The sequence below is a fragment of the Sinocyclocheilus rhinocerous genome, unplaced genomic scaffold (genome assembly GCF_001515625.1).
Source record: "Sinocyclocheilus rhinocerous isolate Xijiao unplaced genomic scaffold, SAMN03320098_v1.1 scaffold484, whole genome shotgun sequence".
Lineage (NCBI taxonomy): Eukaryota > Metazoa > Chordata > Actinopteri > Cypriniformes > Cyprinidae > Sinocyclocheilus > Sinocyclocheilus rhinocerous.
The window spans coordinates 1,268,403-1,287,684 of record NW_015658063.1 but is presented as its reverse complement, the minus strand read 5'-3'; the positions used below and the strand labels follow the sequence as shown (position 1 = coordinate 1,287,684).

Below are 19,282 nucleotides of genomic sequence, written 5' to 3'. Positions count from 1 at the left end.
ATCCTGCCTGCCCTTTGATACAGCGGCAGAGAGTATGCAGTAGTACAGTACAGCACCACTACAGTATGTAGTGTTTTTGAACAGGCTGTTTTTTTATCCTTTTAACCTTCAGTAAATATTGCATATTATAGTATATCATGCTGGAAATGTATTTAAACAGGTTTTTTTGCAATATAATATAAATATATAAGGAATTACAGCATCTTAAAAGCAGTCCATATGACTTCGAGCAATATATTTCAAGTCTTCCACTCTAGTATTTTTATTCAAATTTAGTGATAAAATTAAATATTTTTATATATTTTAAAAATACATGTAATTATATATTAATTAAATAAATACATACATAATTTATTATTTCCAAAATGCACACTATCTTATAATGATATCTTATCATTTGCAATATATCGGTAAAAATTCTCCCCATGATAAGAATTAGTCTTCCCGCCATAATAACGATAAAGCCTAGTTCTGTGTGTGACAGTGCAGAGCGATATGGCGGAAAGCAGACTTGAAATGGAGGAGGAGCACATTGCTAAACAAGGAGCTCCTTCTACAATCTGGAACTGGTTTGGTCAGGGCTGTACAGTGCGACAAAAAAAAATCGGTCTGAGCCTTGAATAAATGTACTACAGTAGCACAGTTTTGCATGTGTATGAGGCTATTTACAAACCTGTTGTCCAACAAAGATATCATTTATTGGCATGCTTTTTCTCCAAATTAATTTCATAACGTAAGTCGAGTGTTTGAAATAACTTTTTGTGATCAGACGTGGTTTCATATCACAGAATGAGGCAGAAATCATACCATTTTATGTATTATATACAGTGATAAAGTGATAATGTCGATTAACATTGCATTATAAATATAATTTATCCTTATAAAAATACCCAAGATTGCTTAAAGAACACAGATAAACCATATATTGTCTTCAAGTTTCCTCAGTCAAAATTGCTCTATCTGCGTTTTATTCAACTACAGCGATAACTGGATACCTTCCTGGAGCGTCGTCAGTGTAGTTTCTGCACAAGGGCACCCTTTCGGCTTCCAGTATGAATTAAAGTCATTACGTTACGTGTGTACTCCGTAATGCTCACAACACCCTATTTTGGGTAAAAATTGGAAAGATAATACTTTTCTCTAAAGAAACAGGATTCCCTGAATTATCGTCATTAGCTATGTTTCCATCCAAAGATTCGAATTAAATTTGTTTACGTTTAAAACATTTGCGAATAAAGCACCGTTTCCATCCAACGAGTCAAAGAGAACAAAATCGTCACTTCCTGGTAAACTGGCACTAAATATCACAAAAAAATTTGGGGGAGCAGCCACTGAATATAATAATTTTCATATATGATAAATTACTTGCGCCTCAGAGCGAGCAGACAAAACACAATAAATGCGGTCATTGCTTTCGGAGGCGGATGCTGCTGTTTGGGAACGCAGTCGTGTAAGACAATTATACCGAAATACTTTGACTACAGACTTTGCTCAGGCATTTCAGAACGACCATAACAATATATAGATGCTGTAAACGAGATCGGTCCGCTGCTAGTCAAGTTATCCCGTCTCATAGCGCAAAGTAACATGTCTTTTTCAATGCGCATGGTGGAATTTATTCGGTAAATGTGCTTCCATCGTAGTTTGCAAATTTTTTCTTATCGGATAAAAAAGTTTATCCTACTCAAATATGCGCATAAGTTTTATATGCACATTTTTTGAATTTATGCGCATCTTGGCGTTTCCATCCAGCATTTTTAAATGCGATATTCCAAAATGCGCATAAAAATAGGTGGATGGAAACATAGCTATTGATACCGTAATCGCAATAAATACCAGAAATTATCGTGATATATTTTAAAGCCCATATCGCCTATCCCTAATGCACAAATAGATGTATAAGACTGCTTGACCATTTTTTTATCCGTTAAGACCACCACCTAAAATGGAAACATATAGAGCATAAATTCAGAGATACTCATAGAAAAAAGGTTATGAATAATTAATTAGCTACTATTTCTTCTTTGAATAGTCTAATTGCTCCCATTTAATAAAACGTATAACATTTAATAAAATTGTCTGTGGCTTCATCTTTAATTTCCGTGTCAATCAAATTTTGCGATACTTTGTTTTTGCATATATTAAATTTGCAACTTGAACAGAATGCTACACAAAATAACATGACAAAAATATACTGAAACATGAGAAAATTGGTTATGAAGCTTTCTTGCAACTCCGATTACCCCAAAAAAAATCACTATATCCAGTGTCACAGTTTGGGCACAAAATCTTATTTGTCCACAACTCCACTGAGTTGCTCACAGCAACGAACATATTCACTAGCGGAGACAACTTGACAGAAGCCTCAGAACAAGAGAGGGCTTGTGCAGCTAAAGCCACCTCTTGCACATTGTCTCAGGTGATCCTTGGCAAAGCCTCATGGAAAAGGTGACGTGAGGAATAACAACTTGGTGGAGGATGTGCACTCATCAGACGTGCATTCTTCCCTAATCCTAATATATATTTATCACGGGTACAATAAAACTCCCAGGATGCTACGTTTCTGGTGATCAGATCACTTGAGGAACATGCGGCTGTCAGTAAACGCTGATGGAGCTCAGAGACCGTGAGGCAGCAGGTGTAAATTATTCCTTTCGGCCTCTGCCTTGTTCCCTTCCCTTTCCAGACTCTCTGCCCGCCCCATTCCAGTTCCACTGCACTCTGTAATCCAGCACTGCCAGGCAGGAATGTAGGGAATGTGGGCTGTGTAATGGAAATCTGCTCCACATTTCAAACAGATTAAGGTGAAAAGACATGCAATGGTGCACCTAGAGATGTTTCACACTTGCTCGACAGCGCTCTGATCTCTCATACGGGCTTCTTCAGCATGTCCTTCATCCCTAAAGCTCACGGTCATAGTATATGGAGGTAAAGATATAATTATTTAATTGCTGTACCTAGAATTCATTGTTTTGGTCCTTTTTCGCATATACAGTTGAACAAAATGGTTTAAAACAAAGAATTCTTGTGCTGTTATCTTAACTATAGGTTCGCTCTCACAGAGAGTGAGTTTTCCCATGCAGCAAGATTTTAAAATGAAGCAATGCATTCCAATCAACCTATTTCGCTCAAAGCATGAAAACTCACACGCAACGATCTAATCTTTAAAGCGGTGGTTCATTTCTTTTGTTTGCACACTGAAAAACCTCATATCATCATATTTCGGGTCACATGTCCAGCATTCCAGATGGAGCTGTTGATATCCATGGTCTGAGTACAAGGAAGATATGTGAATGCCTCATTAAACTATATATTAGCTAACATATGTATGCAGGAGAGTGAAGCAACAGAGATATCCACGACCAGAACAGCTGGAGATGTTGACTTGAACTTGTGTTACGTTCAGAGAGCAGATGTTGAAACCAAAAACGTACCTTCCTCCCACAGCAAAGTCAGAGATAGCGTAGTAGTAGGATTTAAGAACTTTGGGATCGTTGAAAACTTCATCTCCGAAAGTGTTTAATCTGTTCAGGGCCACTCTGATGTCCGTGGCAGTCACCCAATCCTGATAGAGAGAAACAAAATGACAAATTAGGCATTTAAAAAATTACAAAATGGGACAATAAAAGCAAGAATGTAGACAGAGAAAGGCCAGTCATAGATGAGCATGTAACATTTTTGTTTTCATTTTTTGGAATAGTTATTACAGTGGCTTTAGCAGGGAAGAATTCTTCCCATCTGTTTTGTGTGCAGATGTCTAAAGAAAATAAATCCTCAGGCCTCTAATCTAAACCAAACCTGCTGGAGTCATGTTGAGGCACTGTAATGTCTGCAGAAAGGTTTCATGGGAAGAGAAAAACACCAGCGTGACGTTTAGCATGTAAATGTCATGTAGAATGATGTCGTGCAGTACTTGCAGTTGAACTTTGCCTGGAGTGAAAACGTACCTTCCTCCCACAGCGAAGTCAGAGATAGCGTAGTAGTAGGATTTGAGAACTTTGGGATCGTTGAAAACTTCATCTCCGAAAGTGTTTAATCTGTTCAGGGTCACTCTGATGTCCGTGGCAGTCACCCAATCCTGATAGAGAGAAACATAATTACAAATTAGGCATTTAAAAAAATAATGAAATAAAACAAAATGAGACAATGAAAGCAAGAATGTAGATAGAGAAAGCCCAGTCATAGATGAGCATGTAACAATTTTGTTTTCATTTTTTGGAATAGTTATTAGAGAGGTTTTAGCAGGGAAGAATTCTTCCCATCTGTTCTGTGTGCAGATGTCGAAAGAAAATACATCCTCAGGCTTCTATTCTAAACAAAACCTGCCGGAGTCACGTTGAGGCACTGTAATGTCTGCAGAAAGGTTTCATGGGAAGAGAAAAACACCAGCGTGACGTTTAGCATGTAAATGTCATGTAGAATGATGTCGTGCAGTACTTGCAGTTGAACTTTGCCTGTTGCGGCCACATGCTGGGAGTGCCAATGGGAACAATCTCAGGAACCAACGAAAACATGAGTCAAACCAAGACTTTAGTCCTTTCTAAAAGCTTCGCAAGCATTTCCTCTGGTTTCGCCATAAACCGTGCGAGTTGTTATTTTACAAGCGGAGCTGACAGAATAACACGGGAGGTCAAAGTGGAGCCAGGCAACCCTGTAACAACGGTGAACTTTTTCAGTCCACTAAACCCCTGCTGGAACTGAGGAGGAAACGTCCTTAAGTCATTCTGACACCTTATCCATAGCTGACAGCTGTGATTCAGAGCATGTTCCTGTTTGTGAAGAGAGCCAAAGACACCACAGTTCTCTTCCCCTAGAGAAACATGGTACATAACACAGATTATCACACTGAAATGTGGGGATCATCAATAATATCAGATTTTCCTCACATAAAGCTATACTATAATTTAGGGATGGGCAGTATGATCAAAATCTTCTAGCAAGGTGTGAGTAATTTTATGTCACTGTTACAGCATATCACAAGTTTATTTTTCACAACAATTTTAGCTAAATGTTACATATTTATATTGTTTTAAATTGAGTAAATATTCAATAATAATCCATTTTTTAAAGATTTAAAATATATGAAAGCACTACAGTGTCCATCATCTCATCAGATTATTTTTTTGAACTTTATATTTGGAGGAGCTGCATAAATAAATCTGTCATCAGAGCAAAAACAGCTTCACTTCACGTGACGCGATTAAAAGCAAAAGACTCAAATTATAAAACAAATCACTTAGACTCTAAATTCTAGAGTCTGAATATAGTGTTTAAAATGTTTGCACTACTTCACAAGGTCATTTTTTTGAGCTTGACAGTTATAATAGTCACCATCCGCTTTCATTGTCTGGAAAAGAGCAAACAGGACTCCTATTATGTTTCGCGGAAAACTTACATCATGTGTTTTAAGCAAAACGATGATGACAGGATTTTCACATTTGAGGTTACTTTGACTTTAACCCTTTTCAGCCCCCAAGAAATGTGATAGAACAAAATCTAACCATCAGCACTGCTTGCAAACAAAAGATAGAACATATAAAAGTAACACCTAAATAATCAACTAATGATATTAATGACAGATGATGAGTGAAGTCAGTTTGTTGTGGATCATTTTCAAAGTCCACAAACAAACTAGTCATCCTCACTCATCACACACTTCTATAAAGGACCCGGCATGACAACCACATAAACCTACCGAAACAGATCCATTCCTATAAAAAGAGTTTGGGCGTTTGGTATTAATAGCTTTACGCCACATGAGATGTCTGATATGGAAGTATCTGGCGACAGGGCTAAAATTGTACATTTGGTAAAGGTAACGTTACATTTGAAAAACAACATTACAATAAATAAATAAATAAAAATAACAAAAACAAATGTTTACCATAATAATACTTCTTAATTTTGTTAAAGGCTAGCTCCAAGGCCAGATCCAAGTGTCCTAGCTCTTGCATGTATGCTGCACGTTGTCCATCACATGCACACACACTCTTTTCCAGCTGTGTCTGTGCACTGCCAAGCACAATCAGAATGGGGTGGGAAATCTGGGGGTGTCACCTAGTAACATGTTGCAACTGTTGGCTGTGCCGAGCGAGCGGGAGGCGAGGTAGCACCTGGACAGCGCACCACGGGTCTCACGAACACACAGCAGCCTGCCTGCCTGCTTCCATGCATGAATTCAGCCATACATTATCTGCTGTCCACCCACCCCTGCTCATATCTCACGCACTTAACCTCTTTTCGTCTCCCTGTAACCACAGCAGCATCTTGTTTTGGCTTGGCATGCAGAACGCTTTCTCTGCCTGACAACATATTCCATAGTCAGCACGCGGAAGGACTGACTCAGCTCACACTGGGTTGAGCATCTGTCTCTTATTCATCTAATTAGTCTGAAAAATGTTTTTTTCTGTGGTTGTGGTCTCGGGAAATATATCAAGTTCTGGTGAAATGCAACAATGTAACAGTAGGATTTCTGCTAGGGATGCAACGATACCGATACTGGTATCGGTATCGGGCCCGATACTGAGCTCCTGTACTCGTACTCGTACTCGTGTGATAAGCGCTGTATTCAAACAAAGAAACACCAACAACAGAACAACAGACAGCAGAATGGAGTTAAGGATGTCTACTGCGAAGTATATGTATGCAATGAATATAACGTTAAACATTAAGTATTAACGCCTGTATAGCTGAAGTGTGCATATTGGTATCGGTACTCGGTATCGGCAAGTACCAAAAATAAAAGTATCGGTATCGGGCGAGTACTGGAAAAAGTGGTATCGGTGCATCCCTAATTTCTGCATAACAATAATTCTGTGGTGGGTAACGGGCAGAAACATGTCGTAAACCTATTTAACAATAAAACTGATGCTTTTATGAAGCAACGTAATAAACCTCTGTGAAGTTGGCACCCTATAAAAAGAAATAAATCAACAAAACTATGCCATTCTGATTTGCGCCGCAAAATGAACGTTTGTGCTGGTTTAGTGTTTGAGACATGAAACATTATTTTTCTGACTGTGTGACGTCACTCTCCACCCCATGTTGCCCAAATCGCTCCAAATCAACGCAGTTCGTTTGTGCTGGGTTTGTGCCGTTAAAACAAACTCTGCATTGATTTTCCTTCCTTAGATATAACCAAATTGTTATCGGGAGCTGTGATGCTACTCTCCACCCCAGTTTGTCTAAATCTGACAAAACTGGTGTCATTCATTTGTGCTCTATTTGTGCCGTTGAAATGAACATCATATATATTTCCCCTTCTTACAAATAACAAACATAATTTGGGGCAGTGATGTCACTCTCCACCCAATGCCGTCCAGATATTTCTAAACCGGTGCCGTTCGTTTGTGCTCGATTTGTGCTGTTAAAAGAAACCAAACCAGCACAAACGTTTGTTTTTGCGGCACAAATCAGCACAAATGTAGCACAAACGAATGGCATAGTTTTGGTGATTATTTCTTTTTATGTGGTGTCAACTTCACGGAGGTACAAAACCATGGTGCTAAGCCATGAAAAAATTTTTTTTTTTAAATAAATAAATAAATAAATAAAAACATTTAAATAATAAAATAAAAACAACATGATGCTCAGCCATGGAAAAAAAATAAAAAATAAAATAAAACAAAACAAAACAAAAAAATATAAGTATACAACAATAAAAAGTTAGGGCTAGGCAAGATTTTGTCTTCAAGAAATTAAAACTTTTATACATAAAGGATGCACTAAATTAAACAAAAGTGACAGTAAAGATTTTCAGAGACTGTTTCCACAAAAACATATTAACCAGCAAAACCATTAAATATATGTGATAATAAGAAATGTTTCTTAAGCACCAAATCAGCAGGTTAGAATGATTTTCTGAAAGATAATGTAGCACTGAAGACTAAAGTAGTGGCTGCTGAAAATTCAGCTAGGAATACATAAAATAAATGCAGAGCAATCATCATTTAAAGGTAGATGTGATCCACTTCAATACTACTACTATTTTACTATTACTTTATCATTTGATCAATTTTTAAATGATTTTCTGCTATTGCAGTTACAATAGCAACTTGGTGCAACTTATTTTCCAGAAAATACAGTTAATGGAAAGGTTTGTTTTACTGATATATTTCGCAAATACTAATATCTCTCACATGCAAACGCTTCTAAATTATGAGCTGTTTGTTTGAGGCTGCGGAACGTTGCTCAATCTGGACTAAAAAATCTTGGAAAAGTAACTTGGCTGCAATCGCACATTACTACACAACAACACATCTGGAAACTGAGTTTTCGATTCCCACCAATAACTTTGTTACGTCTGAGACTGTGAGTGGTGTGAACGCTTTTCATGAGTGAGTTAGAGTAATCAAGGGAAGGTGAGTGAGAGCTCAAAAAGAGAAAAATAGAAGACTGGTTTACCTGCAGTACAGGGCTGTTGTCAAAGTTATATGCGCTGGGTCGGCCCTCGAGTGTTGAGAAGGCCACGTTTCCTCCAGTGAGAGGTGAGATGTCGCTAAACTCGTCTGTGCACACAGCCTGCTGCTCGTCCTCACCAGTGTGGATGAAGCCGCGGTTGATCTTGCTGTAGGTCTTCTCGCAGGAGCCGCTGTAGTACTGGTAGGGAATCCAGGGCCCGTCTTCACTAGTGCGCTTGTAGATGGTAAAGCTCTCAGGACGGCTGGTGTGAAACTTCAGACGCACATAGGTGATGTCGAAAGCCTTGCCTAGAAAAAGAGAGAAAGCAATATTAAGCCCTGCAGTTTATTCTTCATTCCTTCAAAACACACTGAAAACACACTGAAATTTAACACTATAAAGCAATGAACCGGGGATGGACGGATCATTACCAGTCCTAATATTTAAATGGGAAATGCAAACAATTTTAAATAGTTGGGCACACGATGCATGGGAAAGTCACAGATAAGCATGATCAGATACGGTGAGGATATATATTTAGGTAAACAGACGTGAGATTAGTGAGATGTGCTCTTTAATGTACAGGGAGATATCACACAGATAGACTGGTAGTAGTGTCTGCAAGTTAAAGTTAAATCTGTGCTTCGGTACGGCCCACTAGCAGATAGAGCTGGATTCAAGGACTGGATAAGACACTAAGTCAGCAATGCAGGTGTCAAACATACACACATCTCTGAAAGATTGCACAGAAAAAGGGATCAAGGTTAAGCAGACAAGCCTGATATTACACACAGCTGGCATAACGCCACGCAAACATAACCTTGCTTCACTCAAAATGCCTAAGAGCTCCTTCCTGTCTGATAAGATCTGCAAATCAGTGCCCTCAAATTTCCATTGTTCTGCTCTTTTTTTCCCTCTAGCTGCTGAAATATTCAGGACCGTAACCACCTTAGAAATTAGAAGGGGACACCCCAATTTTACAAATGATTGTGACATAATATTTTTGGTGTATTATTTATTCAAAATACAATGAAATGTGTAAACACAAATCACCTGCATACACCACTTCTATGATGAGTATGTTTGTAATTTCTGATTTTTTGGATTAGTTCAGGTTGTAAAATGTCAGGTGGTGTTTATGAATTAATTTATATTTCTAACAAAAAAAATGTAAGATAATTAAAAAAAAAAAATAAAGATGTGTATTCAAAATGTATTTGATGGTTACACCACATACACTACCTTTCATTTTCAAAACTTGGCACATTTTAAACTAGTTTTCTACTTTAAATCTCTGCTGCAATTTGAATCATTCATCATCAATCAGCCTGAAATCCTTCTTTTCACTATTAAGCACAGAACATGCAATAAAACAAATGCCTTGTAAAAAAACTACAAGAGCATAATCTCACACTTTTTTTTTATTTTTACAAGAAGCTTCGTTTTTTTGTGCTAGTCTGGATTTCTGCAGCTTTGCAAGGTCTTTGCTAAGCAATTATACGGAGCGTGTAAAAACATATTTTTGCATGTCTGAGCAAGCTATGTGTGAGAGACTGCAACCAGGGGCCAAATGGAAATGGTATGGAGAGACATCATTTATTTAGTGTGAAGAAAATGACACCATCTTTCAGCAAGGCCACGGGGGGGACCAATGTTTGCTTTAGCAAAGAATTTGCTCTCCAAACAAATCTGCAAAAACTAGGAACAACTGTGTGTTAAGTAAATACACTGAGAGATTGCATCAAAAAGTTAAACTACAGTTAAAGCAGGGACTGATTTAAAGCAATGACAAAGAGACTCATACCTTGCAGCAGTCTCTGAGGGCATTATGGCTGTTAACATGAAAATGAACTTGCTGACTTTTAGGAGCCTCCGGCACACATCATGCTGCCAAGGTCAAAGTTCAACAGAAGTGAGAGAGATTTTTACAATAGGGCGTGAGCTTTAAGCTTTTCTGTCAGTGAATGAGTTGAAAATGACTCACGTAGTGCTTAACAAAAGTTAACAATGACTCAAAGGTGAATCAAAGATTTCAAAGGATCAATCAGCACAAAATAGATAGCTGCCAAGCTCCAAAAATAATAAAAAAAATCCCAGAGAACTACTTCATAATTTTTCTTTACACAAGCTATTGTGTGGTGTCAGAAGACCTGGAATATGCAGAGCATGTAATATGGATGCTGTTTTCTATACAATTAAAGTGGATGTTGACATTTTGCTATACAACTATGCTATACAAATTCATGATGTAAATTTTTCAGTGAAATTGCACTTGCACTATAGATACAACAAAAACAGAGCTTAAAAAATAAATATAGTTCACTCAAAAATTTACATTCTGTCAATTTATGTTACATCCCAACTTAGGGACCAACATAAAAAACGTTCAGGAAAAGAATTAAAAAACAAACTGCAACAGCCAGGGATGAAATGTTTGAATAAAAAATAAAAAGCAACAAAATTCAACCAAGAGTAAATAAACTTGGAGAACAACTTAGAGCCAACTAATCTAAAACTACCTCTTCCTCAGAATTCAACCTTCCTAACTCCTGAAACAAAAACAAAACAACAAACACAAAAGCAATCTTCCAGGACAGCAACACTCACTGGCCTGTAACAAAAAAAAAAAAAAAAGCAAAACACAAACATCAAAACAACAAAACAACAAGATGTCCTCGGCCCACATGTGTTGAACAAAAAAGAAGAAAAATATATTTTTGTCCATAGAGCGGCAATTGTTTTGGACCCCATTGACCTTCATTGTATGGACAAAAACATATTTTGTGTTTTACATAATTGGGTTTGGAGAGACATGGATGTGAGTAAAAGAGATTTTTAATGTTTGAGTGAACTATCATTTTAAGTGACCAGAAACAACAAAACAAGACTACACTGGCCTTTGTAAAAAAGTGAAAATGATGATGGTCACGCTCATGAAATAAGACCGTATTCCCTTGCATGCACACTGGAAAATTCCAGGACAGCACAACAGTGAGTCAACGGTATTTTCCAGCAACAGTTGTATCCAATAGTTGTCCATGTTTCTTATAGGCCTTTCAGATTCTACTCCTCTCTTGGCGGTCAACTTACTCTTACTCAACCCTTATCCAGATGATTTCAAGCCATGATTTTACCTTAATTTGTCTCTTGATCATATCGTAATTCACTGCAAGTCAAGTGCAATGAAATAAAGACTGGAAACATTTGCAAGAACTTTGGGCCTAAATAGGACCATTTCCTATTCAAGTCCTGCTCTGAACACTGGAACAACCCAAGGCTTCCACATATGGCACCGCTATGCCATGGATCCGATAACAGCGGGATGACTTTTAAAACCTTATACCCAAACAATGCAAAGCCTTAAAGCGTTCACATGTGAGTCGTACATGTTCTTCGCTGACGTCGCGGCGAACAGTGCCATCATTGATGCCTCACCTCTGAAGTCTCCCCGGCATTCTTGCAAAACAAGACGAACCAAATCTTTTGGCAAAGCCGTGAAGAATTGAGCCAGAAGCTGGCTGAGAGGAAAACAAAAAAGCTCCTTCACTTAGCCAATGCGCTTCAGGAGGACAGACAAAGAGCACTTGAGCACTGACTCGTAGTGCTCACTGGATGCTCAAAGGCATGACTGAAGCCAGGGCACACATCAAGAGGAAAGGGTCAGGCCCTGTGGGGGACGTTGCACTGGACGTTCTTTGAACTTACACTTGATGACATCTCATCTTTGTCACCAAGCCATCGAAAACTGAGAGGGTGTGAATTCAGGGTCAACATACTGTTTCAAACATTTCCAAACAATGTTGCAAAGATAATAACAGTAAAATACATTACATTTACAACTATATCACTGCAGCAAAGGTGATAAGAGGAGGTTTTAAAGTCCCCCTGTAGTCAAATATTTTATCCCTTAAAACTTATCTTTGATAATCAAAATGACATATTTAAATGTTTTTTCTTGTGAAAATAATTTTCTCATGCCTTAAAATAGCTTGAATGTAACTCAACACCCTTGCCTCATTTACTATACGCTGATCTATGAATATGCAAATTAGCCCCGCCTCCACTCACTCACACCAGCCAGCACCTCCTGATTCACTGAAATGTAGTAAATGCAAAACAATGGCATACACGGATAATAAAACACCACATAGACAAATAAACAACATAAAAAACTTGATTTTCACTACAGGGGGACTTTAAGAAAAACAAACGTCCTAAAAATACATATGCAGTCATGTTAAAAAAAAATGGAAACATGATGTTCTCGTGATCCCCAAAATATTGCACATCCTTTGGGCGATTAATCATTTCCTTTGGGTCAAACAAAGCAGACATTACACAGACCTAAACCATCATCGACTGCAGCTGTGAGGGAAGTAGCCACAGGTGTCCCCTGAAGCTGAGAAAAATCACAGTGAGCAGAAGGAACCTCTTTCTCAGTGTGTGCACCAGCTGGTAGACATGCTAGGATGGCGAACATACTAGAAGATATGAAACAAATTAACTCTATCAGACTTTAGTTCAGAATGTAAGACAATTTGTGGAGATAGGCCTAAACTTTATTTAGTGCTCATTATTTACTATTATTGTGTGATTGCTGGTTTTATTTGATAGCTCTCATGGGAAAACGTCACTCTCTCTGCTCATGAACTAACTCGACTGATGTATTGAGGTCTACTCCAGGAGTTAAAAAGCTTTTCACAAACTCAACTTAATTAGGCTTATATGGAGGCAAATTGAAGGACTCTTTTTATCTTCACATTAATGGGGAATTTCTCTGTGTCTAATCACTTATTCATTACTGCAGCCACTGAATGCAGATATTAAGTCGACTTTAATCCATAAATAGCCTACAGTGGGGTCTAAAAGTCTGCTACTCCTAGTGAACTTTTTTTAAATGTAATACAATATGTTTAATTACATTTTATAATATACATTTAAATTTGCTTATTTGATTGATTACCTAAAATATTTTATTTCTGTAATACATAAACTATTTTCTGCCTTAAAAACTACATTATAAATAAAACCATAAATAAAAATATAAAATATAAAAAAATACACTTATTTAGCAATTTTTATAGTAACTTTTTAAAACGTTTTTGTCATTTTTATCAAGTTTAAATGAAAAAAAGTCCACATTTTTCTAAAAGTTTCAGATATTTGTATTCCCAATTTAAGTTCATGTAAATAATACAATAAAAATGCTGCCACATTATTTCACTCTTGAAGAAGCTGTAAGAAGTCCATGAAGAGTTTTTTGTGGCACCTGAATGACAGCAGTATGGGTTTACCCAGCCCTTCAAGTTCAGGATCGCCCTGAACAGAAGAACAAGAGAAATTCCACCACTCCTTCCAGAACAATCAGGGTATTGATGATAAAAACTGTGGGGCTCCCCATTGTGAGGCTGAACAGATAGAGGACTAGGAAGAAACAAAACTGTACATTTCCGTGCCGCTCAGATCAAGCTGTCTCAGGCATATCCACCATCAAGATCTCTGCAAATATCAAGAACAGCTTTCAAGTTATCAGACAGGGACATTCTATTCCACTTCCTCAGTCTTTCACAATCTGTCCTGTCCTGACTCACACAGACACATGCAGTCATATCTTCACCAAATAATTTTTTTTCTGCCTTACAAAGTGTCCAAACCAGCTGCAGCCTTGTGTAGCTCCACCCACTGTGAAATCTCATTTGTCTAAAATCTTGCTCCATACCTATAAAACGTCTGATTTTGCATTTAGTATGGAAAACTTGTCACATTGGGCCAAATTAGAACACTTTTTATACGGAAAACACCCTTTGGTCTGATCTGGGTTTAGGCGCCTTGTTCAAGCTCATAATATCTCTGGTTATCAGCCTTGGGTACTGAGCCTTTGCTGTAAACAGACTCATTAGGATGCAATTTCTCTCCGTCTCATACCTGTAACCAGAACTGAGACTGTGTGACAAGGACAAGAGGGGGGTGGTAACTGGCTGAACTGACTGGAATGTGCTTCCGCACATAGTGACGCCAGTTTGGGGGGGTCAAGCAGACTGAAAGAGAGACTGAAAAAGAGAGAGGGAACATCTGTAAAATAATCAAAAGCAAGGGTAAAGGTTAGAATGACAAAGAGAAAGAGATAAAACACAGAAGATAATATCCAAGACTTTGGGGGAGAGACCAATTTGATGAAACTTGTCTCTAAATCAAAGAACTCAAGCCACACATGGTTAAATGAGAGATTCATCTTGGTTGAGTGAAAACTGCTGCCATAAACAAGTACATAATGAGCAACAAGGAAGAGTAAAGGAAAAATACATTAAGCCAATTTATATCATGATATCATGAAGCAATTCCCATGATTTATGTGATAAGAGGTTGTTGTTTTATAAAAAACATACTGTATGTTTCAGAACTCAAAATGTCATCCACATCAAAAGATCATGGGTTTGAGTGCAAAAGACTTTACTGTCATTATAAAAGGGGGAAAGGGGGAGATGTAAATGTATGGCATTACATTTAAGGCAGGTTCTCTGAAGGAGGTGAGGAAGTTCATGAAAAACCACTGTGCGGTTCAGTGTGGCTTAACTGGTCATTATGAAAGATGAGAGAAGGGCTCAGGCAACAAGCTGAGGCTTGTGTGTTAACCATAAAAACACAGGCTTGCTAACCTACTACTCCATTCGATTCTATTCAGTGAGATTTTTTAAAGAAAGTTCTACTTTTATTCAGCAAGGACACATTAAATAGAACAAAAGTGGCAGTAAAGACTTTTAGATTGTTGAAAAAAAAAATCTATTCATCAAAGAATTCTGAAAAAAATTAATCAGTTTCTACAAAAAAATTAGCAGCAAAACTGCTTTCAATATTAATAATTCATAACATTGATGATTCCTGAACACTAAATCAGCATATTAGAATGATTTCTGAAGGATTGTGTGACACTGAAGACTGGAGTAATGGCAGCTGAAAATTCAACTTTGCCAAGACAGGAATAAATTACATTTTAAAATGTATTAAAATGGAAATTAGTTGTAAAAATGCATGTAAAAATATTTCACAATATTACTGTTTTTATTCTATTGTTGATCAAATAAATGCAACCCTGGTGAGCATAAGATTCTGCTTTCAAAAACTTAAAAAAAAATCCTACCAAACATCTTTTATTAGGCTAATTTATAATTTGAAAGGTTGCCAAGCTTTAAATGTTTAACATAATATTTAACATAACTACACATTTTTTTGTGCATTTCAATTTTTACCCCTCACAGTGTCAAAGCATTTTAGCTGCATGCTGCAACACTGCAATTCTCTTCCCTTTGGCATAAATAAACTTTGTTCTACATTCTGTCATTCTAAAGTCCAAGCTTAATCGCATTCTTTAAGTTTTAGACCCATGGCTTGAATTTTAAACCTGCACCACAAACAGATGTGTGCATTGTGCTTGTGACGCTATATATCATAACATTTACGAATGAGTCCAACACTGAAAAGTGAATGAAGAAAAGCAGAAGCTGTCTAAAGAGACTGCCATAAATCCACTTTAAACTGAGCGTGAGGAGAGACAGTGACCGGAGCCTTGAGACGGGAACACATCGGCCCTAAAAGAAAGACTAAATTCAGGAACTGAGGGTAACAAAAATAACAAATCATTGAAGAGATACTGTACATCCTTGAGTTTTCACGCCCGCTAGAGTTTTCAATGGCTGCTTAGCAGTTCCTCCTTAAACAAGGTGGCCAGCCTCTGATTAGAGCAAGTGTAAAGAAAACACAAAAACGAAAACAATATCTTTGTAAGGAATGCCAGTGTAATGAAGAAGAGGGACTAGTTCTCAAAGGACTTGTGCGTGCTTGCTTGGCAAGGCGGAGGGCAAAAGATTTAGCCTTTAAAAGTGTCAAACGCATTTATTTGTGTGCCAAAGGTAAATCCAAGTTTTATGGGGGAAATGACTAAACTGAAAAGCCTTTTGAAATGGAGAGGCCGTTGACTAGTCTCCTTTCAAAAGGAGGCGCTGCCAAGAGGCCCAGCTCTGAATATCACATCACATTAACATGGTCAGTCTTGTTGGTATGCAACTGTCACATGGCCCCAATTAAATCCTCTTAAAACAAACACCAAATAACCCCAAATCACAAACGAAACACTAATGCGCAGGTCTCATTGTGTGGGGGAAGTTCTGTCCATTCATAAGTTTCAAACCTGAGTTCCAGATCTTTGCAATCGGGGATTCCATTCAGGATTGACATTCCTGGGTTAGGGAGGGAAAAAAAAGGAGCAGCGCTTTGCCAAAGGCCATACTATGAATTCACACCTTTCCACTTACCTTCAAGCCCTATTGGAGATGTTTGAGGTGATAAAGACCTACGACAATTGAGCTACAGCTCTGTTAAAACAAAAAAAAGATGCATACATTCAACATAGCAGTAAATGGAGTCTCGGGCCCCAGGCTGACTGAATCGCAGGGGACAACAGTAATTCACAAAGCTGTTTACAAGACGGAGTAAAACTCTGAATAAGTGGCTGCGTTATCTAAACAACTCTGAAAGCTTTACTGTTGTGAGTTTACTGCTGTGCGAATGGTTTAATCGTGGCTAAATTGATTATAAGCCATTCTAAAATGTCATGTGGTGGACATTTTAGTAGAGAGAAATTTATGGTGCGGAAAAACCATTGGCTCTGTTTTTGGCATTGCCTACGAGAACAAGGAATTGGATTTGAGCTACACCCTGCCTCTTTTAGTCGTTGGTCAGTTCACAACAGTCCTCCTCTGTCATTAGGGAGACCCATTTCTCAATAACTGAAATCACAAACGAAACACTAATGCGCAGGTCTCATTGTGTGGGGGAAGTTCTGTCCATTCATAAGTTTCAAACCTGAGTTCCAGATCTTTGCAATCGGGGATTCCATTCAGGATTGACATTCCTGGGTTAGGGAGGAAAAAAAAAGGAGCAGCGCTTTGCCAAAGGCCATACTATGAATTCACACCTTTCCGCTTACCTTCAAGCCCTATTGGAGATGTTTGAGGTGATAAAGACCTACGACAATTGAGCTACAGCTCTGTTAAAACAAAAGAAAGATGCATACATTCAACATAGCAGTAAATGGAGTCTCGGGCCCCAGGCTGACTGAATCGCAGGGGACAACAGTAATTCACAAAGCTGTTTACAAGACGGAGTAAAACTCTGAATAAGTGGCTGCGTTATCTAAACAACTCTGAAAGCTTTACTGTTGTGAGTTTACTGCTGTGCGAATGGTTTAATCGTGGCTAAATTGATTATAAGCCATTCTAAAATGTCATGTGGTGGACATTTTAGTAGAGAGAAATTTATGGTGCGGAAAAACCATTGGCTCTGTTTTTGGCATTGCCTACGAGAACAAGGAATTGGATTTGAGCTACACCCTGCCTCTTTTAGTCGTTGGTCAGTTCACAACAGTCCTCCTCTGTCATTAGGGAGACCCATTTCTCAATAACTGACCATTGCACAACATTCATCTCAAATAGGGCTGCACGATAAATCGCATGCGATATTTAACGCGCATCTTGTCAGAAAAGCCGGTTCTGTAATCAGCGGTAAATCTCCATCACGTGCGTGTGTAGTTAATGCTGCTCAATGTGAAAGCTCGCACGTGATGTTTATTTACCGCTGATTACAGAACCGGCTTTTCTGACAAGATGCGCGTTAAATATCGCATGTGATTTATCGTGCAGCCCTAATCTCAAATAACATTTTTTGTCAAATAACAACCTTATTCACATTTTACTAAACAAAAATAAATAAATCATTTAAACTTCAATAATAATATTAGGGTTGTTGTTATTTTTATTAATAAAATACATTCTCACACTACTGTAACCACTGTAAATTATTCAATCTGTAAATTAATTTACTCTCTATATTTTTAAATAGTTTCCAGACAGAAAATAAGGATTTCACACATGACGGTATGATAATTAGGGGAGATTATGCACTTTATTGCCATATAAATACCACAGTAAAAAACTAATGATTGATTTTGCTGTGAAATATGACTCTTTTGTGAGATTGACTCAGAAAGAATCCAGATTTGCTGCAAACAAAACTAAATAAAATCACACCCAGCTTTTAAAAAACAAATGACAATTTCTAATTTTTATACTCAACTATTTCAACTATGACTTTCTGTTCCAGGAGAAAGACGGTCTGTATGCTGAGGTAACTGTAAGCTTGGACCTCTCTCTGCATTCCTTCAGCACTCTTCCAAACCTCTCAAACACAGCCTGAGGTGTCCGAGAGAGAGATAACAGAGAGAGAGAGGGAGACCCTCAGGGAAGCAGCAGGATTAGGGGGTGCTGTGTGAGTACATGAGTGGGGGGCTGTCCGGAGGGAAAGCCTCAGCCCAAAGCTACAGTCCAATTAGACTTCCTCTCATGACCTCACTGCATTCTTCTGTGGTGGGATGAACAATGACAGCTTTGACTTTTTAAACGTGTGGGCATGACAGTTTTTTTCCTGTACATAATATTTCACCATCTGCCCATCGGCCTGCTGGGAGATATGTCGAACATCTGTTAGCGTCCACACTCCCACAACACACACCATCAGCCTGGACGGCACAAACTGTACTGGAAGTTCACACACTTCTTGAAACACATTTCACAGAGAGGTATGTATTAATTTTACATGGCTTTCTAAACATGCCGCTCTCTGCGAGACATGAGTGCAACGCTGATAGATGTCCCGCTAGAAAAAGTGATAAATATGCGTTCTGTGTGAACGGCTTGGTTTCAGTTTTGACGTAAACAACATCTTCTCCACACTGATGCTCTCGTTTTCCGCAATATATGAATAAACAACGTAGCAGCGCCGCATCTAGTGGGTTCAACTGGATAGGCTAACAAAAGCATTAAAATGCAAT

General features: G+C 38.1%; 1 protein-coding gene across 1 annotated transcript in view; it reads right to left on the bottom strand.

Annotated features, from left to right (window-relative positions):
* Positions 1 to 19,282, bottom strand: part of lamc1 (laminin, gamma 1) — a 63,863-nt gene that overhangs the window by 18,620 nt on the left and 25,961 nt on the right. The window contains exons 2-3 of the mRNA XM_016530274.1: positions 8,404 to 8,708; positions 3,948 to 4,078 (exon numbers count right to left, since the gene is read on the bottom strand). Coding sequence (XP_016385760.1) covers positions 3,948 to 4,078; positions 8,404 to 8,708 — 436 coding nt within the window. The remainder of the gene's footprint in view (positions 1 to 3,947; positions 4,079 to 8,403; positions 8,709 to 19,282) is intronic.